This window comes from Simochromis diagramma, unplaced genomic scaffold (genome assembly GCF_900408965.1).
Source record: "Simochromis diagramma unplaced genomic scaffold, fSimDia1.1 OVJJ01000293.1, whole genome shotgun sequence".
NCBI lineage: Eukaryota > Metazoa > Chordata > Actinopteri > Cichliformes > Cichlidae > Simochromis > Simochromis diagramma.
In genome coordinates this window covers 6,948,651-6,975,588 of record NW_024386801.1, presented here as the reverse complement: position 1 = coordinate 6,975,588, position 26,938 = coordinate 6,948,651, and the positions used below count along the sequence as shown (strand labels likewise).

Genomic DNA, 26,938 nt, shown 5'->3' with positions numbered 1-26,938 from the left:
AACATGGTATTTTTGGAAAGTAAAACATTTTTAGTGGTGATTGAAATGTGATTAGAATTACATTCTAAATGTGATTTAGAATTACAATCTAATCACGTAGATCATGACACACTGCTCTCCCCTACATAAGCTGCTTTTGTAAGTTAAAAGTATCGGCATTGGTATCGGCAGTATTGGCCCTGTGGTTATTTGGTATCGGATCTACCTAAATTTGTAGTATCGCAAAGCACTATTGAGTTTGTTGGGGTTTTTTTGTTTTGTTTGTTTTTAAATCCATACAATCTTATTTTAAAAAGAAAAAAAGTGTGTCATGGATCCAGTAGGAGTCGCTAGTCGCCGTGCGCTAACAGTTGGTTTATTCATGGGGGAGATCCGGGATGGAAATGCCAAAGAAGATAAAGGAGCCGGGCAGCTGTCGTTGTACGAGAAAACAGCGCGAGAGATAAAAGTTCTTACACAAGAGAGTTTAAGAAAAGCGTCACCATGAGCTGGAGTAAAGAATAAGCTGTTCCGGGCGTCTTGGACGAACGGGTTGTCCGACTTTGAAGCTTACAAGTTTGGACAGCTAGCTGACGCTGCTGTTAGCCTAGCTTTGCTAGGTAACTACTACGTCTCCATCTCTGAGTCTCCTGCCTCTCCCTCCACCTTGTCAGCAGTACCGTGCAGCTAGTGGTCATTTTGCGTGCTCTTGTTTTTTATTGACTCTAATAGAGCATGTTTCTTTTTGTCATTCTACACTTGAAGCTGTCCGGTAGCTCGTCTGTATGCTAGCTGACGTTAGCTAACGTTTGCCGGGCCAGACAGCAACTTCGGCAGCAGAGTTTCGGGGGAGTATTGTCGCTCACAAACAGCCTGTGCTGCCAAAAGGAGTCCGCCTGCAGACATGTTTGAAATGGAGACGCATATCTCGTGCCTTTTCCCGGAAATTTTGGCCATTATTTTCAGTTACCTGGACGTTAAGGACAAAGGGAGAGTAGCCCAAGTGTGCACGGCCTGGAGAGACGCGTCCTACCACAAGTCTGTGTGGAGGGGGGTGGAAGCCAAGCTCCATCTGCGGCGAGCCAACCCGTCTCTGTTCCCCAGCCTGCAGACTCGGGGCATCAAGAAGGTTCAGATTCTCAGCCTGAGGCGAAGTCTGAGTTACGTGATTCAGGGGATGCCGCACATTGAAAGCCTTAACCTGTGTGGGTGTTTCAACCTCACAGACAACGGTCTCGGACATGCCTTTGTGCAGGACATCTCATCCCTGCGAGTGCTGAACCTCAGCCTTTGTAAACAGATCACTGACTCCAGCCTGGGAAGGATCGCTCAGTACCTCAAAAACCTGGAGGTGCTTGAACTCGGGGGATGCAGCAATATCACCAACACGGGCCTGCTGCTCATTGCCTGGGGCTTGCACAGACTCAAGAGCCTTAACCTGCGTAGCTGCAGGCATGTGTCTGACGTGGGCATCGGCCACCTGTCTGGTATGACCCGCAGTGCAGCGGAGGGTTGCCTGACCCTGGAGAAGTTAACTTTGCAGGACTGCCAGAAGCTCACCGACCTCTCCCTCAAACATATCTCAAAGGGCCTAAACAAGCTCAAAGTGCTCAACCTCAGCTTCTGTGGGGGGATATCTGATGCGGGGATGATCCCCCTTTCACACATGACCCACCTGTGCAGCCTGAACCTGCGGTCGTGTGATAACATCAGTGACACCGGGATAATGCATCTGGCCATGGGCTCCCTCCGGCTCACCGGGCTTGACGTCTCCTTCTGTGATAAGATTGCTGACCAGAGCCTGGCTTACATTGCCCAGGGGCTATATCAACTGAAGTCTCTGTCTCTGTGCTCTTGTCACATCAGTGACGATGGCATTAACAGGATGGTACGCCAGATGCACGAACTCAAGACTCTAAACATTGGACAGTGTGTGCGAATCACAGACAAAGGCTTGGAATTGATAGCTGACCACTTGAGCCAGCTGACAGGGATCGATCTGTATGGTTGTACTAAGATCACCAAGAGGGGCTTGGAGAGGATAACACAGCTCCCGTGCCTTAAAGTGTTAAACCTGGGACTGTGGCAGATGACCGAGAGCGAGAGGGTGAGGTGAAAGCTCTCCTGTTCAGTCCACATTTCAGAGGAGACTCTGCTTCCATTCTTAAATTTACCTTCTATGCTGCGACTAAAAACGAGGAGCCGGACTCGGCATTCATCACTGGAATATTGTTCACCTCTGCTGCAATACTCTGACTTTATTTCAGTCTTGTCCTCTCCTTCCTTAAAGTGCCCCAGTTATGCTCATTTAGAGGGTCTGAATTTTTTATTTTAGGGATCTACCAGAATTTATTTCATGCTGTCATTGCTGCTCAGGTTGCATTGACCTAGCCCTCCACAATCTGTTGCCTGATTTAAAAAAAAAAAAAAAGAAAGGAAAAAAAAAAAAGGCTTTAGCCACAGTAGAAACACATGCTTTTCAACTTTCTAAGTGATTGTTTTGTTAGAGTGACAGCCGCTTTAGATTAGTCTAAATAGTCTCCACTATTTTATGCTCAGTCTGCTGGCTAACATCAAAACCAGAAAAATTTGGAAACAAAAGAAGCTTGGTTGTGAATTTGTATTAAAATATGGTGTATATGTGCACAGAGTAAGGATATGAGTATTTTTAAAATGTGATGTAAATTTCAGAGGCAACAAAATCCAGAATGAGGTATTTCGGTCCAGCAGCAATGTTTTCTGTGGGAAAAGAGAAACTGTATTTGTTATAGACAACACAAAAAAAGGATGAGGGAAACCACCCAAAGCATAATAGGGGCACTTTAAATCTCAGCCTGTGTACAGTTCCTACTGTCTAGCTACCTCATTCATTGAACACAGGAGTGCCTGCTGTTGCTAAATACTAGATTAGAGTTTATATTTTTGTGACTCGCATACCAATGGAGATTTTGATTTCTCTTTTTCATCCTTTTTTTTTTTTGGTTTTCTGAGTAACAGCTAGGCATTTAACTTTAAACAGAAGTGCTCGAGTGCTTGAAGTTTTTTAATAGATTTTGTTTGTTTTTTTTCCTTGTTTTTTTTTTATTTACCTGTAACATTTTTTTTGTAATTGAATGACTAAAATTTGTACTTCAAATTGAAGTGGGTGAATCACTCCTGTCTTTGTTTACCTATGTTTAGTGGCCTCTCTTTCATATTACTGAGGAAGTAAGTTATGTATCACGTCTAAGGTTTATCATCACATATACAGTGAGGTGTAGTCATTAGCAACTACCAAGACTATATGCAATACTTTCAACTGGCGCTTCCAATGATAACACCAGAGTATTTCTTTAAAAAAAAAAAAAAGCAGTAATTTAAGATTGTTTTATATTCATACAGGAGTGATATTTATGAATAAAGAGGACAAATGTTTGATTCTTGTCTCTTATTTGTAACAGCTGTACCAACTTTGATTAGGTGTGTGATTATAAGCTTTTATTTCTGTGGTTTGTACAGCTTCTATTGGCTGTGTAGTATGTTCGATCAGTTTTTGGTATATTTCTATAGTATGATGCTGAGTTATATCTGAAGTTGGCATAATACAAATGCTGCATAGTCAAATTTGTTAACTGCTATGGTCAAAATCTGAACCACAGAACATGCGTTTGATGTATTTCAACAAAATATATTTATTTTATTCCTTTTTGAAGCAACCTAACTTTATTGTGGACCAAAGGTGAAGTAAACCTACCACAGCCTTCAGACATGGTCAAGATGACCTGCTGAAGTTCAGCCTGAGTATCAGAAGAAGTGTCTTTGAATGTGGCATGGTTGTTAGTGCCAGACGGGATGGTCTGAGTCTTTCAGGCACTGCTGATATACTGGTATCCTCCCCACAAAATCAGAAAGGTCCAAAAAACAAAATACCCTATGGGTGAAAATGCCTTGTTTATGTCAGAGGTCACAGATTACAGGATGGCAACAGGATAATACGCACTAGTTACAGCTAAGGTCAAACAAAGGACAGATGTGACAGCTACACTACATGTCCATTATAAGTCTTTATTTTCTTCTGTTAGTCAACTTCCCTCCTCTGTTTCAAAGGTAGGAAGCGATTGGAAAGGAATCAAAGTAGGAATTTAAAATTAAAGGGGAAAAAAGAAGAAAATGCCCTCATAACAAGAAAACAAGGCTTATAATTTATTTATTTACATACATACAAAATCCAAATAACTCACTAACATGTTGCTTTCTTTTTACACAGTTTGATTCTTGACATGAATAAACAGAAGGCAGTACATCTGTTATACAAATGCAAAATAAAAACAAACACCATGAACTTTGACAGAAGCCCCTTAAGCAGCTCTATGTTCCACAAACAGGAGTTGAGAAAAAGAAATCATTAAGGCAAGGGCAGGGACACACAGGCCAAAGCAAGGGGGGGATTCTGAAAAATGCTTTTTCTGTAGTGATGACAGGTTACAGATATTAAGGAGAATTTACTGAACAAAAAAACAAGCATCCAAATAACATCTTCCAACACAGGGGGGTGTTTTTGTTTTTTTGAAGTACACCCTCCCTCTCAAATATACCAGTAAATTTACAACATACATAGAAAGTTTAAAAAAAAAATAAAAAAAAAAATCACCCATTTTCAGACGTATACTGGCGCAGTTTCACACTGTTGTGTAACATTGTGTTTCTCTTATGACAGCAGAAGAGCCAGGCGTATTTTTATCCGTCAGGCTCGGTCTGCCTTTGACATCAAACAGCCAAAACCATTGACATAAGAAAAGACAACACTGGAATCTCAGATAATACATTTACATCACCCTCTGGTGAACGATTAGAAATAAAAGTAAGAAAAGTACTCTCCCATCACACAGTCACGGTTTGAAACATTTGTAGTTCACACATTATTTTGACACAAGTTGTTTTTTTTTGACACTTCTTTCCTCCATTTCTGCTGAGGACGTTAACTCGACAGTCATGTTGTTCAGAGCAGCTTGCCCCTTCAAGATTCTGTGCAAACATTCAATGCATATCGATACAGTAAACATTTTATATATTTATATATGTGTTATATTTATATATCTCTATTGAACGCGACTTTCCGCAAATTGTGGCAGTACTGTGTCACACACGCGCACACACACACACGCATACGCACACACATTTTGTCCTGCAGACAAAATAAGACACAATGACAACTGCACTGCTTTAACTTTTCCAATATATATATATATATTTTTTTTATTTATTTTTTTTAAGAGAATGCACGACACCTTCCACCTAGTTACCTTTATTCAGCCACTGCACATGTTAAATATCACGTTATTTACAAACTTATCTAAAAAGTCAAAATCTGCTGAAAAGTGACCTTTCTGGAAATGTAGATGCACTTAGTAATTAAAAACCACAGCCCTGAAGAGTTCAAAAAACACAACAGCAGAGGCATCGCTCGTTTTTGTCAGCGATTCAGTCGACAAACTTAGGATCAGGTGGGCTTTGAGTACCATCTAAAGGAACTTTGGATGAAGACTGAATGTTCAGATCGTAATTTCTTACATCATGCCTTAGCACCAGTATTACAGAGGAATAAATATCCCTGCGTTAGGTCCAGTACTTATCTCTGTGCATGCTCCAAGGCCACTAAAACGTTCGCAAAACAAACATTGCATACCCTATAAACAAGTGGACAAGTGTGCAAAACCATCTAAAACTTAATAATCGTCACCAATAATAAAAAAAGCTCTTTTTTTTTTTCCCCTTTCTTTTTTTTTTTTTTTTAAAATCCTCTCTCTCATCTGTTGAGAACATACTAACTAAAATCTGACCTTTGGTTTATGTCAAAGGTCAGGCCTTGACTCCCCCTCTAATGACCCAGCCACAGACGATGACAGTAACACACCTACATCCTAATCCAAGCTACGTGGACAGACCCAAGGCTTTTGAGAATATTAATGTTGCATTCAGTGTTACTATTCAAGGACCAAACTATTACACAGATCCATGGTTTACCCACTGGGCCCAGCTCCTCTCCGCTCCCTCGAGATGTAGCAGCTCCCCAGTTCTCCAAGACCAAAAAAGTGCTTTCCTGTCCAGAGCAACAAATAAACTTACTACTTCAACTTGAAAGTTCTGTGAGAGAAATCCAAGGGGTTAAAGACTGAGATCAAGGCGAGTGCTCCTGTTATCAATAAAGCTATTTAAGGAGAAAAAGGTTGGCAGTATTCTCCGTTGTGCGTAACTATGTGCAAGTCTGCTTTTTTTCCCCCCCTCCAAATTCACCCGTGTTCAGTTTTTAGTTTCCTTTAAAAAGCAAAAATCAAATTAGGGGTGTTTGCAAATGCTACTTATTTTGCAACAACCGATAGTGTGCTATTGTCTGCCTGACAGTGATGAGGTGTGCACGTAAAATCTATCGGCGGCTGTCGTTACATGTGTCAAGTGCCATATTTAACAGCACGAACATCCCTAATTTAATTTTGCCAGCCTGACAGATTAACATGTGGGACAGGAAAGCACCCAGAGGTCCTGACAGTTTGTTGCAGGGTAGAATGAGGGACACGAAGAAGAGGAGTCCAGCAAGATGTGATAATGCCCCCTACTTTCTCTTCTCTCCAGGAACCTTTCACTTTTTTGGGGGGGTGGAGGTAGGGAGACCTGGACTCAGACGGGTTGTGTCTGAGGTCAGAGTTTTCAGCAAGACTCTTCGAGGGCGTTGACGACCTGCTCCAGGATATCAGGGCAGTAGTCTGCAATCTGCTGGAGAACAGAGTTGGCATATTCCTGCAGCTCTCCGCTCTCCTTCTCACACACCTCCAGCTCCCGCTCCAACTGCAGGAGAAAGGGCAGGAATAGCTTTTTAATAGCATTTCTACACAGCCATCAGCACAATTCACAAAAAGGTGCATGTTTAGGTATATCTGAGGTTAAAAGAGGGTTCTTAAACAACACACAGCTGCATCTACTCCATTCCTCTTTTGTCTGTGATCAGTTTTCCCTGCTGCACCTTTTCCATTTCCTTCATGTTAAGTCATGTTACTGCACTGGAAGTGTGTTTGTTTGTCTCTTGAACCGATTCCCTGATTTCCTCTTTGAATTGCCTCGCCACCAATAAAATCTCTCCAAAAGCATATTTTTAATGCTCCCCCAAAATAAAGCTTAATATGTATCAAAGAAGCGGCTCAGAGATGAATGTCACGATGACTTAAGAGTTTCTTCATTACCTGTTCGGCGCTCATTCTCTGGAGGTCCTCCTCCCAGTCTTCAGGGTCGCTGTGGTGGTAGTGAGCGGGCGGCGTGAGCTGGCTGAGGATGCTGGGGTCTCGATCGTGGCAGAGGTCTGTCAGGTGGGCGATGTAAAGTTTGAGCTTACTGCGGTTCTGGGACAGGGCTAGAAGAGGGGGTATCATCTGCAAGATGTGAGGAAGAAGAAGTGAGAAAGGCGATTTGAAGGAAATGGCACGAAAAAAAAAATTAAACGATAAAATTTACCCCGGTTTAAACGGTTGAAGAGAATGAAAGGAACCAAGCACGAGACACCACTTGTGTTTAAAAACAAAGAAAGCATAAGCCTTGACATGCATGCCCATCACCAGCTCATATGACAGCCAAAATTCCTGCTAAACCCCTAAAGCTAGAAAAGTGGTTCCCAAATAGTGTTTCAAGCCATGCTGAGATACAGCGAGCCGAGTCCTGATCTGCCCCGCGATTTTATGACGATTGGTTAGAGTAGCAAAGCACTGTACATAATATAAATAATGATAGCACATTATAGCAGAGCTCAGTACATCTGAGCAATTTCTACATGTTTGATTTATAACAGCTAGTCATGACAAATAAGTATAGCAAACTAACCACTAACAAAGGAGAAAAACAGTCAGCAGACAGTATCATTAAAGCCTGAGTGAATGGTGCCCAGTGAACCAAGAGAGGCACTTAGAAACAAAACATCCCTTCTGAGAGAAGCTTGGCTGTGCCATAAGAGTCTGGGCGTTTTTGGGGGTTTTTTTGGTGTGTCTTTGGCATTTAAAAAAGAAAGAAAAAGAAAGCCACTCTGACAGAGTACAGATTTGTGCAGCTAAACAAAGTGTCCTACAAAGCAACTAACTAAACCACTGATTAGATCAAGTTTAAAGCCATTATCCAACACCTGTTTGTCTGAGCCAAACGTCAGAAGCCAATCATTAGCATCAGAGCAGTGACATGCAAAGCTAAGCTGCTTTCATTTGAAGTGATGACACTCTGGGCACACACACACGCACGCACACACACACACACACCAGTATATGAATGCTGAAGCACAGGATGAGTTTGTGAGAAGAGATGTGCATCAAAAGCACCCCACAGAGAAATGGAAGACAAGCAAACATGCCAATGGAGCAACGGCTTTTCATACAAGCTCACCCTTCTGAACAAAATGGCTGAGAGAGAGGGGAGGGGGTGGGCAAAAGGTTGGCTACGCCCAGATACCCTCCTCGTCATCCTGTTAGCCACAAGGTAAGCCAATTGCAGCATTAGGAAGGAACATCTGGTTAGTGTGCAAAACAGACAAGAAAAGTAGCAGCAGAAAACTTCCATGTCCGAGTTTTAGAGAGCAAGCCGTGAGTTCAACCTTACTTACAGACGTGGCCACAAATCGACGGAAGAAAAATTTAGCAAAGCGGTTTATGGCGGTTAAGAAAACTACCTGATCTGGAGAGGGTTTGTGATTCGTTTGGTCAGGTGCAGTCTTCAGATGGTCATCCTCGTAGTTGTCGGCCATCAGCTTCATCCTGTTCTGGGTCTGCAAATTGTTAAAAACATCCAACTAAGATGAAGAGGAAATCGTAATTATGGCCAAGGTTTTATATCTAACTGCTGAAATCTTGGGAGTACAGCCTGAAAACAAATTGTTAACAGGACAAATCTAATCTTACTTCATCATTTAATGAACACTGCCTGGCTCAGTTTTCACCACTGTGCACAGACGTCATTTGCATGTTATTGTACACACGCACAGATGCGTGTGGAAACAGAAGGCGCAACAGGAAGTAAGAGCAAATGAGTCTGATTTACCATCTAAGACGACATAGTTTCTCTTGCTATTCACACTCATTGAATTCCTCTCCCTAGATCATCTCAGATTTGTCCCAAGAAATTCCAAAGATTCAGATGATGGAGATGCGACATCAACTCATGCTATGCAGGGTTTGATAAAACAGGCAAGTTCAACATGGACAGGCTCCAACAGGCATTTTCAGACTGGCATATAAAAAGAAACCAGTTTGGTTGACAGCGTGTGTTCAGTTTAACCTGTAGTTATTTCAGTTTTTGCCAAATTAAAAGTAAAATTTTTAAAGATATCTGCTCCTCACAGGTAGAAACACTACAAGCATATGCAAGCACAGTGAGGATTAGACAGGAATGTGGGGAGACAGAATTCTTTGCCACACGTCTTTCTCAACTCTAACCCGAGCTGCTGCATTTCAGCCATTTGGCATATGGTCATCTGGCACTGGCATCCCAAGCATGTGATTTTAAAGACTAATTAACAGATTGAACTAAGATGAGCTCTAACGTGCACATCTGCTCAGTAATTATTAATGCCACAGTGCTTTTAGTGTGAAAGTCAGACCTAAGTATGAGTAGTAGTAGCAGTGACAGAAAGGTAGAGCCATTCACTTTAACTAACAATACATGGTAACACCCGTTTCTTTGTGCTTAAAAACACAGCTGCAGCACATTCTAGACATAGACAGTTTTACTTCTAATCCATCAGTTTCATAGAGCTTTTACTTTTTATTTAAAGAAAAGATCAAAATTATTTCCCCATCAGTCCTGTGAGGATTTATTTTCCTGCATATAGCAGCTGTAAACCTGGAAAAACTTCTGGTACCAGCGTTACATCTTTCACTCCATCACCCTCTCTCTGTGAACACCATCAGCCCCCTCCTCACCTGCTGCTTGAGCTGCTGCACCAGTCTGTCTTTCTCCCGCTTCAGCTGAGCCACTTCGTCCTGAGTCTTCTTCTTCTTAGAGGATGACAACTCCAGTAGTGCAATGTTAGCGTCTTTCTCGCTAATAGCCGCCAACAGCGCCTCCTGCCTGTTAGGTGGAGATGTAACAATGTGGCATTTACCCACAAAAGTAAATAGCTCGATTATCATTTATTATTCATTGCACAACATTAGCCTGCCATCTGGGAAAAGCCAGAATTGGATGACATTTTACAAGATTAAGGCGGTGATCAATAATCCAGAGTCTATGCAATCCCACTGTGTGTGTGTGTGTGTGTGTGTGTGTCTTACTTCATCTCCAGCACCTCCTCCAGGTGTTTCCTGCGCTCGGCTCTCAGGGTTGTGAGGTGAGCCTCTTTCTCACACAGAGACTGCTGAGTGGAGGCCAACTTAGCCCTCATGGACTCAAGCTCCTGCTTCACCTTCTCCATGGCCCCCAGCAGCTCCTCCATCTGGGAACACCGACACACACACACACACAAACAGCTCAATGATGATTGGAGTGGATTACCTGAAATCCACCAGGGAAAAGGATGGGGCTTTTTTTTCCAGAAAAGACACTGGATGATTTGTCAGTCTCTTATAAGAGGGAGGGACAGCAGAATTCACGTGGTCTGATGGGAAGGACTAGGGATCAAGACTGGATTTCATTTACCTGTTATTTAATTTAAACAGGCACTACAGTTATTCCTTATTAAACATTTACTTAATCACAACAGACTGAACAGGGGAATTAATGAATAATTCATGCTCGAAGTAAAAATGTACTTGGCTTTGGATTTCATTAAAGTGAAAACTTTAATGAGCATCGTTTTAAAAGCAAACAGCAGGTAAACAAAGGCGCATAAATTACATGGGCTGGAAACAACACCAACACGTTTCACACACATGCAGTCCCTCCAACAATTACTAAAACTTGACACATGTATCCTGTGCAGGGTTGTTGCATGAGACTGCATGAACTGTAGAGGTGTTGCTTTTATTGTGTCCACCCCCTGTAAGAGTCGCTGCTCACTGACACATACTGGGCTCATACCTTAGACCACTTAAAGTTGGCGAGGTTGGACTCATGCATTGCTTTGAGTGAGTGCTTCTGAGAGGCGGTGTGTAGCGGAGAAAAAAAAAAAAACAAGAGAAAACGACAAGCAGAGATGAAAGAAGAGGAAGCAAGAGGACGGACAGGCAGAGAGGGAGAGAAAGGATGAGCGACAGCACAGTGGCAGCAGAAAAAGGCGACAGAGGAAGAACTGCAGTTTCTTTTAACCGTGCGGTGCTGGGTCATAAATATTGCTTTGCTATATTTGTGTGTTTGTGTACCTGTTTCTCCTGAAGTGACCTGGCAGCCTCCTCCTGTGCGAGCACCATCTCTCGCTCAGCAGTGATTTGAACGCTCTCTCTCAAGGCCTCCTCCAGCTCCTCTATGCGCTCTGTCTTTTGGCGTAAAGTGTCCTTCACAGTAGAAGAAGGAAGGAGATGTCAGATTCGCCCAGTTGTACCCTGACTGAGAAAGGCAGTAGCATTCCTACAGAATTTGCACAGTGCAGATCATCCACAGGCAAGCCTCACCTTCACCTGCTGGGAGTTCTCAGACAGGTTGTCTTCCCTCTTCCTGGCTTCCTCCATAAGTCGAGCATTCCTGCTCTTCTCCACCTGCTCTTTGTGCTTCAGTGATGCCACCTTCTTCGACTGATCCTTCATTTGCCTACAGGAAGTCAGTTACATTAGATATTCTATTTGGAGCAAGAGGACAAATCAGACCTCATTTTGGGCTCCAGTTCCTCTAGAACAGTGAAAATGTGTCTTACACACAAGTGAACAGCAAGCATTTTCAAGATATAGCGCTGTATTTTACTACTTTGAGCTTACGGATGCGTGACACAGATGGCTTATCCATAACTAAATAAAGGAACTCATGCAAATAAAGTCATGGGACCAAAAACAAATATTGTATATTAGGTATGTGCTTGATGACTCAGACATTCCCACGTTACAATTTCTAGGTCATTAATTGTTGTACACCAAGTAAATGTAGTTGATTCAAATATGGACATAAAGAGGTATAATTTGCCATTTTAAACAAACATTCACAATCTTACAGACTTGCTTGGGTGAGATTTCAGGCATCATTTTGACTTTGAGTGAAAAAACAAACAAACAAACCCAAAAACAATAAAGCAAAAAAGGAAAAATGAGCCTGAGCAGAAGTAAGAAAAAGACAACTGCTTGCAGCTCCACAGGAAATTTAGGAAGAGAGAGAGAAAAATGTGTCAAGGTGAGGAGGAGAGAAAAGCATTGTCACTAACCTTGAGGCCAAACTGGCGGGGTGGGAAATTTCCAATGAAAAGACAAGAAAGCAGTAAAGAGAAAAGCAGACTCAGACTAAGAGAATAAGCAAACATGGAGAACAAGACAGAAGGGGTGGCACTCATAAAATATCAGCTCACGGATTATGCAGCATCTTTTCTGGATCTAACAAGGTCATGTTACACAAAATAATAATAAAACAATTGCAGGAACATGAAAAGAAGCTGCCTGTTGCTGAGCATGTCAACACTGAAACAAACCACCTCACAAAACCTCAAACACCAGCTTTCAAAGCACTCCTGCCAGGATGTCAAATGGCAGAAAGCCAATTTAGACTGCTTTTAATGTGCCAGCCACAACAGTCTCTACAGCGATACCACGTCAGATGTTTACATCGCATGTGACGAACAAAGGTCAGAAGTCCCGGAGACAAACTGTGGACCTACATTATACCTCATGAAATACTTGTTATACATATTTATATGGTGCATCCACCCTTGAATATCCACCACATGTACACATGCACACTGACAAGATCCACAAACCCACCTCTCCAGCTCACTGATCTTTTTGTCTTTGTCATTTTTCTCATTCTCCATTTCTCTGAGTATCTCCAGGAGGCGGTCCACTTCAGCTTGAGCTTTCCCAGAATCCTCTCTGTGGCGGGCCACTTCCTGTTCGAGGTTCCTAATGCGCTCAGCCAGCTCAGTGTTGGCTTGAGCTTCCAATGCTGCATTCTGAGCCTGATGGAGAACAAAGGCTGTAGTTTAGACATTTCAGGCGACGTGAGGTGCCTGAAGCTTTATTTAATGTATTTGTATTTAATACGTATTTAATGTATTTCTCACTCTCTTAAGTTGATTCTCCAGTTTGAGGCACTCTTCCTTCTTCTGTTCCAAGGCAATCTCAAAACTCTTGAGTCTGGAGTCTTTCTTCAGCCCTGAGGAGGCCAGGGAGGATGCGTGCTCCTTTAGGTCCAACAGAGAGGTCTGTGTGCGTACACACACACACACACACACACACACACACACACACACACACACACACACACACACACACACACACACACACACACGTAAAGGTGAATCCATTCCAGCTTTAACTAACAGAGCATCAGACTAAGAATACATTAACACCAATGCAGGCATCCATGCCTCAGTGCAAAGTTAGGACTAACAGGGGGGAAAAAAACAACAAAAAACTGATGCCCGTGTCTGACAGCACTGTTTTATTATATTAATAGAATCACAGTAAACAAGAGTTTGCCTGTGTGTTTTTTTGCATATGGTTCTCACCTCTCTGTCTGACAGGTCTCCCTGCAGTAAGCTCAACCTTTCCTTCAACTCTTTCAGCTCCTTTTTGGTACATTCAAGCTCCTCCGTCTTCTCCCGGTCGTCTCTATCTCTCTGCTCTTTTAGACGCTCGATGATCCGCTCCTATAAAGAGGTGGAGGAAAGAATCAAGCAAGATTCTTATACAGATTATCAACCAACATTTGTTTATTAATACAGATGGACTAATACAAGTCTGCAGAAATTAATCCACCTTTTCTGCAAGAGACTCCTCCAGTGTTGTGAGAGCAGTGTCAGTATTGGAAGTGTCAGCCTGCAAAGACTTTACTCTCTCCTTCAGGCTGCTCATCTGCTTCTCCTTGTCCCTCAGCTGTTCCTGCAGGTTCTCGATCTGCAGTGAAAACACAAGTAACCATCAATAAAATTGATCTTGCGTTGGACACATATTGTCATTTCAAAAACAAGATTGCACTATTCTCTGTTAACGTTACCTTCTTCTGAAGCACATTGATCTTGCGCTCCTTAACCTCCAGCATATCCTTAAGGTCGTGGATTTCCCCATTGAGGGTTCCCTTCTCCTCTGACATTTCTTGTATCTGCTTGCTCTTTTTATTCAAAGTTGCTTCCTTCTCTTCCAAACGCAGGCGCAAGGCATCCACCTAGATAGACAAGATGGGTTAGCAGTTTACGGACATGAACTACAGACGTGTCCTGCTACAAGTTAAAAATGAGTGTGGACAAAAGCAAAGATTTAAACTTCTGAGGAAGATTTCAGAGCGGTGTTGTGTTTCTGAGATAAAAAAATACTATTATTTTACTATTTCCATGTCATTGTTTATTCAGTACCTATCAATGTTTTGAGATACGAGGTGTGCCTGTTTATCCAGATTAAAAAAAAAAAGATCAAGCTTGGTTCAGGAAAAAAAAAAAAAAAAAAGAAGCTGCACAGTCACCCAGTTAAATTATGCAATCGGTGTGAATGGTTATGAGTCCGGTGTGTAAAGGCCTCTACAATCTATACCAGGGGTCAGCAACCTTTAACACCCAAAGAGCCATTTGGACCCGGTTTCTACGGAAAAGAAAACACTGGGAGCCGCAAATACTTTTTGACATCTAAAATGAAGACAACACTGTGTATATTGGTTTTTACCTTTATGCTTTAATTAATTAAAAAGCTGAACTCAAATTATCCATGTAGCAAACAAAAACTGTGAGCCGTCATCCCTTCTGGGCTATCGGAGTGTAGCGGAGCCTTGACCAGAATTTTAAAAATAATTGGAAAAAAGCACTATGCTCCTAAAAAATTAAAAATAAATATTAAGTATCTGCATAATATTTATTTTACCTGGTTAATGTGCTTTGCGGGGCGTGACGTACCTGAGTGGCATCCGCAATCACGCCTCACCAGCTTGTTCTCTCTGCTGTTGTTTGTATGTGTTTGTATGTGTCGGGCTGTGAGCTGCAAAGCTACAGCCGGCTGTGTGTGTGAAAAGTGGTCAATAAAGAGATGCTGAAGAGCATGTTCATGTAAACATCGTTGGGTCTGCCGTGATATGTTTACAATCGGACTTCTGCTCCTGAACCTCTGCGCACAGTGCATGCTGTACGATCGGGGCTGTACAAAGTCACTTTCCTCTTTACGCAGGACTGTAAGCTGTTATCTGTGAGGCGTGAGCAGTGTTTGTTTTTAGCATAGTTCATGGTGGAGAATAGTTGTTCACATACGTATGTGGATCCGAAGATCGACACTCCACAAATTAGGCATACTGGTAGGCCACTCTCGTCAGAAGTAAATACAAATGAATCTGCCCAGGCATCATTAAATGTTGTATTTTCTTCAGATATTTTTCTTTTCTTACATTTCTCCATACTTGGCCTACCTGGGGTTGAAGGTCTCGGTAAATGCACGTCGTTTCGGCAGGTATACCGGCTTCCCTGAGTGTGACGCTTATTTTGAGCGACGAAAAATAATAAAATATAACTTTATTTTTATATTTCAAGATCAGAATAATCTTCCAATTTAGAACTAACACAAATAAAAAATACACTTCAGTTAAATACTTATGATTTATTTTTCCAAACCATGCAGAGCCGCAATATAAGGACTAAAGAGCCGCATACAGCTCCGGAGCCACAGGTTGCAGACCCCTGGTCTATACCAATACAGTGGGTGAGAAAGTATGGATACTCTACCTCCGTCTGTAAGATGGCAGCCCGCTGCTCTTTGGCAGTGAGGGATTCCTTGAGGACTTCAATGTGTTGCTTGCTGTCTGAGAACTGGTTGGTAAGCGTCTCCAGTTTTGTCTGCAAACCGAGCAGCTCGGTGTCCTTCCTGGAGAGGTCCTGCTTCACCTGCTCCATCTGAAAAAAGATTAGCCCGAGCGCAGAAAGAAAGAGGAAGGGTTGGACAAATTGTAAAATGGTAAATTGATTCTTATATAGTGCCTTTCTACTGGCGGAGCACTCAAAGCACTGTATACAACGTGGCTCACTCACCCATTCACACAATGACTTTCTATCTACCAATCACAGACATTCAAGTTGGGGTTAGTTTCTTGCCCAAGGATACTTGGCATGCAGATCAAACCACCACCCTTCTGATCAGTAGATGGCTAGCTCTACCTCCCGAGCTACTAGGGGTGGGGGGAAAAATCGATACTGTGTAGTATCGTGATATTTTGTTTGCTAATAATGTATCGATACAGGGACAGCAGAAATCGATATTTTGTTACAAAAAAAGTTTTTGTGGACTGGAACATGCTCTGACTTCAGAGCATGTTGATCAGCTCCTTTTTCTGAGCAAGAATCCTGACATTCCTTCACTGTCCAAATGTGTTTAACTTTTTTTTTGGCAGCAATAAACATGTTTTATTTTAAGTTTAAAACTTTTTTATTTAACGTAAAATTATACTTTGTTTTAATTTACTTTCAAATTCTTCAGTTGCTAAATGGGCTGCATAGTTTTCATAAATTGCATAGTTCAGAATAGCTATAATTGTACCAGATGGTTGCATTCAGTTAAGTTGGACTAGACTGTAATACAAACCGTTCAGTTTGTCAACAATAAAACTGACTGAAATGAGAGAAAGACTGAGTGTGAGACTTTGATATTAGATAAAATGAATATTGATAAAGTTTACCTTTATGTACAGAATCTCAATATCGCAAAATATTTTTAAAAAATTGCAATAATATCGTATCGTGCGTTGAGTATTGTGATAATATCGTATCGTGGGATGTATGGTGATTCCCACCTCTACAAGCTACAGCTACCATGAGAAAAAGGTAGTTTCTAGGGTTTTATGTGTGAACACAAAAAAAACATAAGAATTATTACACAGTCTCTGACCTTGTTCTTCATGAACTTTGTGTGACTGCGGTAAACCTCCATCTGCTTCATCTCTTCTTGACGCTCTTCACAGCTCAGAAGTCCATTCGATTTCAGCATTAGCAGCTCCTCCTCCATGTCCCTGAGGCTCCGCTCCATTGAGTTGATTTTTGCATCCTGGAGTTGATGGAAAAAGGTTATCACCAATAGCATGTTGTCACCAATACACTATAAACACACACACATTTCTCTATCTAAATGTTCACCTTCATGTCAATGACAGTTTGTAGGGCCTTAGTTTTGGTGGACTCTGGAGTTCCTTCGTACCGACGGTGCAGCTCCTGCTGTGTCAGATGTAAAACACGGTTGATGAATATCGATATCTTACCAATCAAACCAAATATGATGGAAAGCCTTAAAAGTAATGCATGCCAAAATTAATAAACTGGAGATTACCTCTCTCAGAGCAGTGATCTCCCTGTCTCTCTGGTCCAGCAAACTCTCAAGGTGATGCCTGTGCATTTCTGCATCAGCCAGTCTCCTTGTCCTCTCCTGGTCCTCCTCTGATGCCTTGGCAGATGGTCCTAACACAGCAAACATAACAACTTGTTACAATTCTGATGTATGTAAAAAGACTATTATGAAGTCTAGATGTTTACAACAGCCAATTGTGTTTAACTCTCAGAGACAAACAAAGAAACAAAAGCACACTATTGTTTAGCAGGTAAGGATATCCGAGGATAGACTCTGCACATCTACTATAAAAGAAAAACCAAACAAACAAAGCACACAACATTGAACCTAATGGGCAGTGTAATTTAACTTACTGAACCCCTGAAGCCTTAAAAACCTGCCAACCTTAAAAAAATAATAAATAAAAAAAAAAAAAAATAAAATAAAATCATAGCGGGGTCTGCGAATGCTGAGGGAAGTAGTGTGCAGAGGTCACCAACTTTCTGCAGAGTCAGTCACTACAAACCTCCAAACTTCATGCGGCATTCAGATTAGCTCGAGCTTCATGGAATGGGTTTTCATGGCCAAGCAGCTGCATCCAAGCCTTATATCACCAAATGCAGTGCTATAATGCACGCCGCCATTGGACTTTAGGGCAGTGGAGATGTGTTCTCTGAAGTGATGAATCACACTTCTCCATCTGGCAATCTGATGGTCTGGGTTTGTGGATGCCAGGGGAACGGTACTTGTCTGACTGCATTGTGCCAAGTGTAAAGTTTGGTGGAGGGGGTATTATGGCATGGGGTTATATTTTAGGAGATGGGGTCAGCACCTTAGTTCCAGCGAAAGGAACTCTTAATGCTTAGTACACCAACACATTTGGACAATTTCATGCACCCAACTTCGTGTTTGGAATCATGTTCTGTTGCAGCATGATTCCACAGCAGTACACAAACCAAGGTGCAAAAAGACACAGATGAGCGAGTTTGGTGTGGAAGAACTTGACTGGCCTTCAGAGTCCTGACCTAAACCCGAGAGAACACCTTTGGGATCAATCAGAGCGGAGACCTCAGTGTTTGACCTCACAAATGTGCTTCTGGAAGAACGGTCAAAAATTCCCATAAACACACTCCTAAACCTTCTGGAAAGTATTCCCAGAAGAGTTGAAGCTGTCATAGCTGCAAAGGGTGTGCTGACATCATATCGTATGAACAAGATCGTATGTGTTTGAAAGCAGACAAGTGAATGTTTTTGGCAATATAGTGTAGTTTCTAGCTCTAAAAACAAGCACCAAAGGTAGAAGTGCCTTAAACCTGCCTATCTATTCTATCCCTCCAAGCAAATTCCCCCTTAAATATTTCCCTTGTAATTACTGTCATCTATTAGACTCAAAAGGGAGGATAAAGCAGGATATGAGTTGCTAACCTGTGAACATACAGTCATCTTCAGATTCGCTGCCTCACTCATGTCCAGTTTAAAAACAAGATGACGGTCAGTTCGAAGACTTCCCAACAGAACTTTGTAACTTTGTTAAGCAACAGGTGACAATATGGAGGTGACATCCATCTTTTACATACAGTCTGAGTGTTTCACCGCACCTGTTATAGGACACCAACCGTTCTGGGGACTGGCCTGAGTGTTTATACTGTGCAAAAAAAAAATCTAGTTATGATTGCCCTGTTAAAATGAGCCCAGAGTGAGTACATATGTGACAGGAGTTTAAAAGAAAGCCCCAAAACTGCTGAGGGTTCAATGGGTTTAAGCTTTTTCTGGAAGGAGTTTTAGGTTTCTTTTAATTTCATGTACCTTTGGGTTCTTCAGATTTCATGTCCTTTGTATTTACACCCTAGGGAAGACGGCATGCAATTACTTTTTAAAAACACCTGAGCACAGGCTTGGAGTGTCTTTAAGCTCCTGCTTGAGTTTAAAGGAGAAATCATGTCTAGAAAATGGAGCAGTGAATGCCACAATTGACCTACAGCTGTGTGAGCATTAAAGGAGCTGAGGAAAATAGGCTGGGACAAGTGATAACCTGAGACCTACTGAGTAATAAAATGTTAATGGATGAATATGATTGGCCTAGAGTTTCAAACAGTTTATTTGTTTCCTAGTGAACCCTATACATGAACCAGAAGACATGCAACAAACAGCTAAACAGTCATTAATAATCAATCAACTGTAAACTTCATTAAACTATTTTGGTTTTTCCTGCTTAAACCCACCTTTGCTCTGCAGCATTTCCAGTAGTTTCTTGATGGACTCATCTCTGGCTGCCAGGGTCTGCTTCTGTGTGTCAATCCTCAGCTCCATCTCCTCCAGGGTCTTCCGAAGAAGGAAGAGCTCCTTGGCCTGCCTCTCATGCTCACCCTGTAGCCGTCGGTAGTTCTCCTCTGTAGGTTCGGATGTCAGGGCCAGGTCCCTTCCTTGACTAGCAGGATCTTGCTGGAGCAGCTGGTTCAGGTCCCTCTGGATCCTTAGCTCATCTTGGAGAGCCTGAACAGTCATCTGGAGATGCTAGGGACAGAGGAGAGACACACATATAACTGCTGACAATTACTGGTTCTACTCTTTGTTCTCTAGCCTTTATTGCAAGGCTATTTATATGACAAGGGAGACGAGGTGAAAATTTTATTGATTTTATGAATGATGCACGGGCTACTTTCTGGGAATGGCTCCTGGTAGAGTATTGCGTTGCATCCAGCCAAACAAAAACTAATCATAACTGAAAATTCAGCAGCGCCACAACTTATAGATCCAAAACATGGAGGCTTTCTGAGCATTGTTGCAATTCATGGCCAGAGAGATGCAAGTGGTGAAACACAATAAGCCCCGTATAGTATTGCATTGTTTGTGGCATCTGACGCCACAGACTCTTGGCAGAGTTGCTGTGAGACAGTAACACAAGGCTGTGTTACACTCTGGTCTGAACCAGCTGCGAGCATTTTCAGATGACAGAACAAAGAGAGAAGTCAGTGTCTGCCTCCCTTCGTATCTCTCCATCCTCCACCTCCCGCGCCCCCTCCCTTTCCTTCCTTTGTTATTCCCTCCTTCTCCTTCCACCAGCAGTCTACACTCCTTCTCTACCTCCCTCTGATACTCTCACCTCTCTTCTCACTAACCATCCCTTTCCATCACCCTCTCCACCCCGTGACTAAGGCTGACTCACTGCTGTGACTGCACCGATCCACCCCCCCGACACAACAGACGCACACACACATGGGGAGATGCATGTACGGACAAGAACTGACACACACACACACACACACACACACACACACACCTCCCTTCCTCAGCCCCCATATTCTCACTCTCTTCTGAGAAAAGACAAGAGTTAGGTGTCTGAAAGAGCACAAAACATTGCGGTTATATGATGCACTTTCTAAATTGATATAACAAGAAGTCAACACATCATCTACAGCTTATCTTCCGCACTGGATAATGTGATACAAACATTTTTTGTAACTTAACTCTGTGGCACTGCCATCACCACATCCAATAATTAAACATCTTTGGCAAATCTCACAAAAAAAGCAGCGTTTAATCAATGTGGCAAGGAATCATTAACAAGAAATAACTGGTGATTATTCTATTATTATCTGACTTAATGTAGGGGATGAAGATGGTCAATTCACACTACAACATATGGTAGTATATAACATTAATATTACAACAGCAAACAAAACAGAGGAAGAACAAAGCAGAGGAAGACTCGCCTGTGGTATGAATTGGGAAACACTGTGTTCAAATTCAAAGTAATCCATTTAAATATATGCATAAAAATGTAGACATCTGCTTAAACAGCTTTACATGAAACTTAAACAAATGCCCTCCAATGAGGACCTGAAGGGAGGCAGCTTACTCTTACAGACAAAAAGCAAGTAGCAATAATTTAAATCATATGCTTTTAAAAGCAAGACAGGTTTCAAGTTATAGTTAAGTAGCATTCCTCTCATTTTTCTGCAAGCGGAAAATCATTCACACCACCTACACCTCACAATTTTTAAAAGCGATAACTAATTAAAAATATCCATGGTTAAATTTCTGGCAGTTTATTTTCTCGACAAAACTAAAATCATATTCAGTCAACCTTTTTTTAGTTACTCTCTGGTCACCTCCTTAAAATGGCTCCACCTGCCCACTTTAAGAACCACCAACGTAAAGTTATCTTTAGGCCTAAGACTAAGATCTAGGCAAGTAGTAGTTAGGGTTAAGGTTATAGTAAGTAAATGTAATAAGCGTAAGTTAATGCAAAGAGTCAGTACACTGCTGTGTGCATGTTTGCGTGTCCATGCTTTCCATTGCACGTGTGCCAGTGTGGGAGGCGGAGGCAGACATACAAAAGCAGACATCTTTAAATTAAAGCACTCGCTGATTACGCAGTGCTAGTCAGGCATTACTGGGAATTAGTCCAGAGTGTGATTCTGTGACTCAGCAGGAGTGAAAACAGCAAATTATACAGGTCTGCCCACCCATTAAGAACCACAGTGAAACAAAGACGATGCCTCTTCATTAACGAAACCCAATTTGCACGAGCCCAACAACCTACCGTAGAGTATTTGAAAAGACCTTATCTGCACTTATCCAATTACACTTTTAGATTTTAAACCATAGAACCATCCTATGCAAAGTTTGTCGACACTACACTTATTTATTAAGAAAGAGGGAGTCGAGACAGAAATACCTGCTTGGATGAACTCCTATTTAACGGTGCCAAAATATGTCCGGTGTATTGCTATATACTTAGTTTTAACAGGTGTAGGTCACAAAGGTGTGACTGCTTCACTAAAATGTTGACAAAAAATTTAAAAAGAGAGATTTGATAAAATCTTCAAATTGCATATATGCAGTATGTGATGATTAGTGCTTAGTTAAACATCTAAACACTAATCATTACATACTGCATAGACGCAGTATTAGTAAATTGTAAATTGCACTATTTGCAAAGCCCTCCTTTATTATTGCTACCTTTTGTAATGTTCTCATCTCTTCTTTTTTTTTCCTCGCACATTTTTCATCCTGTTCCTCAGATGAGACTTCCACCCTTTTTCATCTAAAATGCACAAGCATATAGCTGCATATAAGAGGATTAACTAGATGCTCAAAAACTGTCACTAACCTATGCAGAGAGAGAACAAAAAGAGAAAAGCATTTGTACTAAAGCAGACACACTGCTTGAAATGCTTTTTTCCCCCCTCCTCAAACATGTTAAGCTCTGGAAGTTTGGCAAATCTATCCAGACTGAGAGACATCATATGATGAAATTAGAGGGAAAACCCCCCAAAACAAAACAAAAAACAAAACAGAGGCTAAAAGTCTATTTAAGCATTAAGCCACGCTCACCTGTGCTTCATCTTGAATAACACGATACTGTTCCTTCCAGACGGCGATCTTGGATGCCTCATCTTTCCTGAGAGCTCGCTCCTTTTTTAATTCTGGACTCCAGAAGGTCTTAATAGAGTTCATGGAGGAGCTGAGTTTGCTTTCCTTAACTTCCACTTCTCGCCGCAGCATCTCATTCTCCCGCAGAACCTGAGAACGCAGGATAAATGGTAGGTACATGACAACCCAACATATGACCGGTGAATGCCATAAATTAACGTCTTCATCAAAATTTCAGAATTGAGAAAATCGTGGGAAAAAACTGGCAAAGTACCTCTTTGAGTTGGGCCTGCAGGTCAAGTATGGTATTGTCCCTTGCCTGCCTTAGAGAATGGGGCACTGTGGAGGCCATGTGGTGATCTCCAAAAGCTAGGGCATCTCCAGCCATCATGCCTGCTGGTAGCACAGCATTGGCAGGCACTGTGGTGGAGATATTAGGAGTACTTGCTGCTACAACTCCACTGCTGCTACCTCTCGACCCATAAGTCACCCTCTGTCTCCCCATGGTGGTCACTGTGCCACCAGTTTTGGGAAGGTGGTCACCTCCCATGGCGACCTCATTGTCACTCAGGTACATTGGTCCTGAGGTGGCATACGCAGCATTGAGGGACTGGATGTTCTCCATTGAAAGGGTCTTGCCTCCTGCTCCTCCAGGACCTCCCCCACTGCCTCCAGTGCTGTTGGTACGCCGGTGCCCCATCCGAGGAGAACGGGGGAGCCGAGGGGAACGGCCAGATCCCTGATTACCAGTACCACTTCCATCTCTTCCTCCGCTATGGTTTGTATCCCCTCTGCCAACAGAGCGAGCACTACCGTACATTTTTGACTAAATAGAAGGGAGGCACTACCAAATCTGAAGAACAACCCTTAGTATCTGGTTATATCGTTGTGAATTTTACTAGTGTTAGAGATCCAGCTTAAACTGGTGAGCACAATGTTCATGATACAACAGAGGTCTGAAACACTCCACTCTCAGGGGTTGCTGATGCTAACAGACCTCAAAGATAAACTATCCACTGTTACAAATGAGGACATCAATCTGCAAAGAAAACACAATTGTTCCCAGTTAACTGCATAGCAACAGCACACAAAATAACACATGAATAAAACAACTGAATGCATGCAAAACTGAAAACAGAGTACCAGTACAGACTGAAGGTTTCACTGTCTTAACTGAATACCTTCCTGCAGTACAGACAGTTACGCAACTGTACACAGTCATGTCTAAGAAGAAAATTCTTCTAGTGAAGGGTCCTTTGGAGCGAAATCTTTGCTCTAATCTACTTGAGGCCAAAGGTAGAAGTGATTTTAGGTTAGCTTTCAACAAAATGTTAATCTTGTAACAAGTACTTTCAGGTCACAACCATATAATTTGCACATATAGTCTAATGTTACAAGGTTTTGGTAGTAGTGTAATGTGTCTAAGTAGTCTGACATGTGTGTGTGTGTGTGTATATGTGTGTGTGTGTGTGTGTGTGTGTGTGTGTACATACATACATGTATATATGTCCACCACAGACATTTATCTTGAGTGTGTTTGGCCTTGCTAACTGCTAATGTCACGTTAACAAGCCGGCTAACAGTAATAAAGCATGACACTTGTGCCTTTAATGACGCTTTAACCCCGTTTGTTAGCTTCTGAGTTTTATATTCCATTGTGTATTTTGCCACCAAAATAAATGCTGGCTCTCCGATTCATTCTTCTAATTTGCTATCGCTATGGATTAAAACTAGCAAGGGAGGGAAGGAGGGGACTGTCCATGCTGGACATTGTGGGGGGAAAAATGTCTGAGCGTGAAAATTTGTATACAAACGGAAATAACAGTTTGTCAGATAGCTGGGTAGATGTTTAATGTGACAAGTTAATCGTAAGTGTCGTCAAAATGTGACACGTTTAACGGGAATCAAAGCTTTTTTTCCTATTTTTTTTTTTTTTTTTTTTTGCACAATCCCATCGACTCCGTACGGTGTCTGCTTTGGAGACACCCATATCAAACCATATCCATTTTCCTTCTCCTCAGCTCAACGGTTTTTCATTTCAAGCTACGGTTATTCATTCACCGGTTTACATATATGTAGCTGTGATACTGCTAAATATAAAAGAAAGGGAAATACGACAAACGCTTAACGTTAGCTCGCCGTTACATATGGAGGCTAGTATATCCAATTTATGTGGTCAAGAAGAACCTTTTTTTCTCGCTAACACAATAGCCACAGAGGAGAAAAACCCTCCGAACAAACTACCTTTGTCGTTGTCTGGTAGAAGCCAAATCCTTGCTAATAGTGGATCCTCTGTCAAAAATAAGTCAGCTGCAAAAATCGTTCATTTTACGTTAATTCCTCGATAAATGTCTATCAGATTTTCCCATCTTTTCACCAGCAGTACCAGCGGCTCAGGAGAGCCAGGGCGCCTCAGTGACGTCAAGCCTCCTGCGCGCGTTCACGGCGGCCTTCCTCGCCACGCTTGGATTTTAAAAGCGCGGTCACGATTCTACGTTAGAAGGAGGGGACGTGGACAGCAAGAAATTTACCGACATCTCGAAAAATACAAAGCTTTAAATGAACATAAGGACAGAAGTCAGAGGTGAGGGGAGTATTTTGAACTTAAATGAAATGAACAATCACATAATAATAAGAAAAAGTAGTTTACCACCATTTGATAAAGAATCGGTCCTCCTGATATTAACAACAAGTATTATTCAAATATGAAGGTATGATGGGGTGATGATAAACAGAGCATTTTCATTTCGAGTGAAATTTATGAAAGCAAATACATGTGGTAGATTTGGGGAGTAATCACCAGCAGGGGGCAGGGCATGCCTGCAGGAAATGTTTTAATAAAGAAACGTTAATAAAAAAGAAAATTGCAACTCTTCAATTCATCTTACCCATTATGGTTAAAAAATTAAATATAGCACTTTATAGGCTTCTATTGTAACAAAAGACTAGTGATCAGACTGTTTCTTTCTTTATCAAAAGAGATGTTTAGGACAATGTAAATGGTAAATGTATAGATTGAATATTACAACTTCATTTACGTATAGAGCTTATACTGTTTATATTATTTAGCAAAATGTTTTGAAAAGTCTTACAGGTCATAACCATTTTAGTGAGAATAAAATCCCTTAAAACAGAATACTTTGTGGGTTTATATTCCCCCCAAAATTACCTGGAATGTCCCCAGGAAATATCGTGTGATGTCTCTTTTAGCTCACGTACAAACGTGACCACAAAAGCTGAAACAAATCTCTATTATAACTATACTTATTACTACATATTTAGGAATATAGGCTAATTTATACAAGAACAATATAAAAGGAACTATTAAATATAGTAGCAACTAGAAGTATGAAAGTGTGTGGGATAAGTCGTGTTTTTCTGTGTACTAAAACATATTTTGGTCCATTGTTCCTTTGTGAGCCTTTCTATGGAAATGGAAATGGAAATTTCCATTTTTCTGTCCCTAACATTTACAGAAATATTGCACTCCACACATGCTTTGGGTGTTACAATTTATTTTTATGTTCAAATAAAATAATATGTTAATTGAACAATTACACCTTCTTGAGCCATCAATTTATAGAGATCCAAGCACTACAGGAGTTCTCATCCCCACGGTCAAGTACTGTCGATAAACACTGTGTTATTTTTACTAATTAATTAATTTTACAATTGTAAATGTGATAAACTACATTAGATTGTATGAAAAGGCTATTATTTTTGAAAGAAAACACCACAGTGACTTCCTTTTACATATTTCCTAAAGCCTGATAAAGAACTGGTCATGATTGCTCAAGTTTGTAATAATTTTTCTATTTTATTTCACATATTTGACAAGGTAATAATTTTACATCCATTGAATTATGTTACACACCAGAGCTAAAATATAAAAGATTGCATCATACTTAATTACTCATTTCTAACTGTTTTTTTTTTTTATTTATTTATTTATTTTCATTGTTATAGCAAATAAATGGTTGCACAAATGGACAAAAACACAGTTTTAACAAAGGTGAGTGAAAATAATAAAGATAATCTCCTGAAGTGTTGCATCATCATTGTTATTATTAGTCTGTCATTCTGTCTACAAGGCTGAAAAATCTGAGGGAAATAAATTCCTAAAAGGGTTTAAAACTGCCAAAAGATTAAGGTAACACATGTGACAAGAAGATAGTCTATATTTATCTCTAAAATACATGTATACAAAAGATATAACC

The 26,938-nt window shown here is 41.3% G+C and overlaps 2 protein-coding genes across 8 annotated transcripts; one reads left to right on the top strand and one right to left on the bottom strand.

Moving 5' to 3' along the window:
* The first annotated feature begins 299 nt into the window (after positions 1–299).
* On the top strand, positions 300–3,327 carry LOC120729656 (F-box/LRR-repeat protein 14-like). The gene has a single exon (XM_040025418.1). The coding sequence runs from the start codon at positions 884–886 to the stop codon at positions 2,093–2,095; it is 1,212 nt and encodes a 403-aa protein (XP_039881352.1). The 5' UTR covers positions 300–883; the 3' UTR covers positions 2,096–3,327.
* Positions 3,328–4,853: 1,526 nt separating this feature from the next.
* Positions 4,854–25,166, bottom strand: LOC120729651 (ELKS/Rab6-interacting/CAST family member 1-like). Of its 7 annotated transcripts, none has more exons than XM_040025407.1 (21): positions 24,966–25,165; positions 22,996–23,760; positions 22,683–22,871; positions 19,565–19,856; positions 17,346–17,473; positions 17,156–17,233; positions 16,911–17,066; positions 15,755–15,922; positions 14,053–14,220; positions 13,815–13,952; positions 13,565–13,705; positions 13,118–13,258; positions 12,819–13,012; positions 12,269–12,280; positions 11,532–11,667; positions 11,283–11,414; positions 10,257–10,417; positions 9,906–10,053; positions 8,657–8,752; positions 7,194–7,379; positions 4,854–6,801 (listed from the first exon to the last, which is right to left on the bottom strand). In XM_040025407.1, exons 2-21 carry the CDS (start codon positions 23,539–23,541, stop codon positions 6,664–6,666), a joined length of 3,348 nt encoding a protein of 1,115 aa, XP_039881341.1. In that variant the 5' UTR covers positions 23,542–23,760; positions 24,966–25,165; the 3' UTR covers positions 4,854–6,663. The 7 variants fall into 7 exon arrangements, 5 of the variants coding, with proteins under 5 accessions (XP_039881341.1, XP_039881342.1, XP_039881343.1 ...); XM_040025408.1 differs by having other exon boundaries at positions 17,156–17,230; XR_005694969.1 differs by lacking the exon at positions 4,854–6,801 and adding an exon at positions 8,374–8,452 and having other exon boundaries at positions 7,265–7,379; positions 17,156–17,230; positions 24,966–25,166.
* Positions 25,167–26,938: the final 1,772 nt, after the last annotated feature.

Excerpts from the sequence above, each read along its gene's own strand:
- LOC120729656 (XM_040025418.1), top strand. The coding sequence starts at position 884 with ATGTTTGAAATGGAGACGCATATCTCGTGCCTTTTCCCGGAAATTTTG.
- LOC120729651 (XM_040025407.1), bottom strand. The coding sequence starts at position 23,541 with ATGTACGGTAGTGCTCGCTCTGTTGGCAGAGGGGATACAAACCATAGC. Across the intron at positions 17,474-19,564 it reads GGAAATGCTGCAGAGCAAAG|GACCATCTGCCAAGGCATCA; the intron begins GTGGGTTTAAGC and ends TTGCTGTGTTAG. Across the intron at positions 17,234-17,345 it reads AGATCACTGCTCTGAGAGAG|CAGGAGCTGCACCGTCGGTA; the intron begins GTAATCTCCAGT and ends CATCTGACACAG.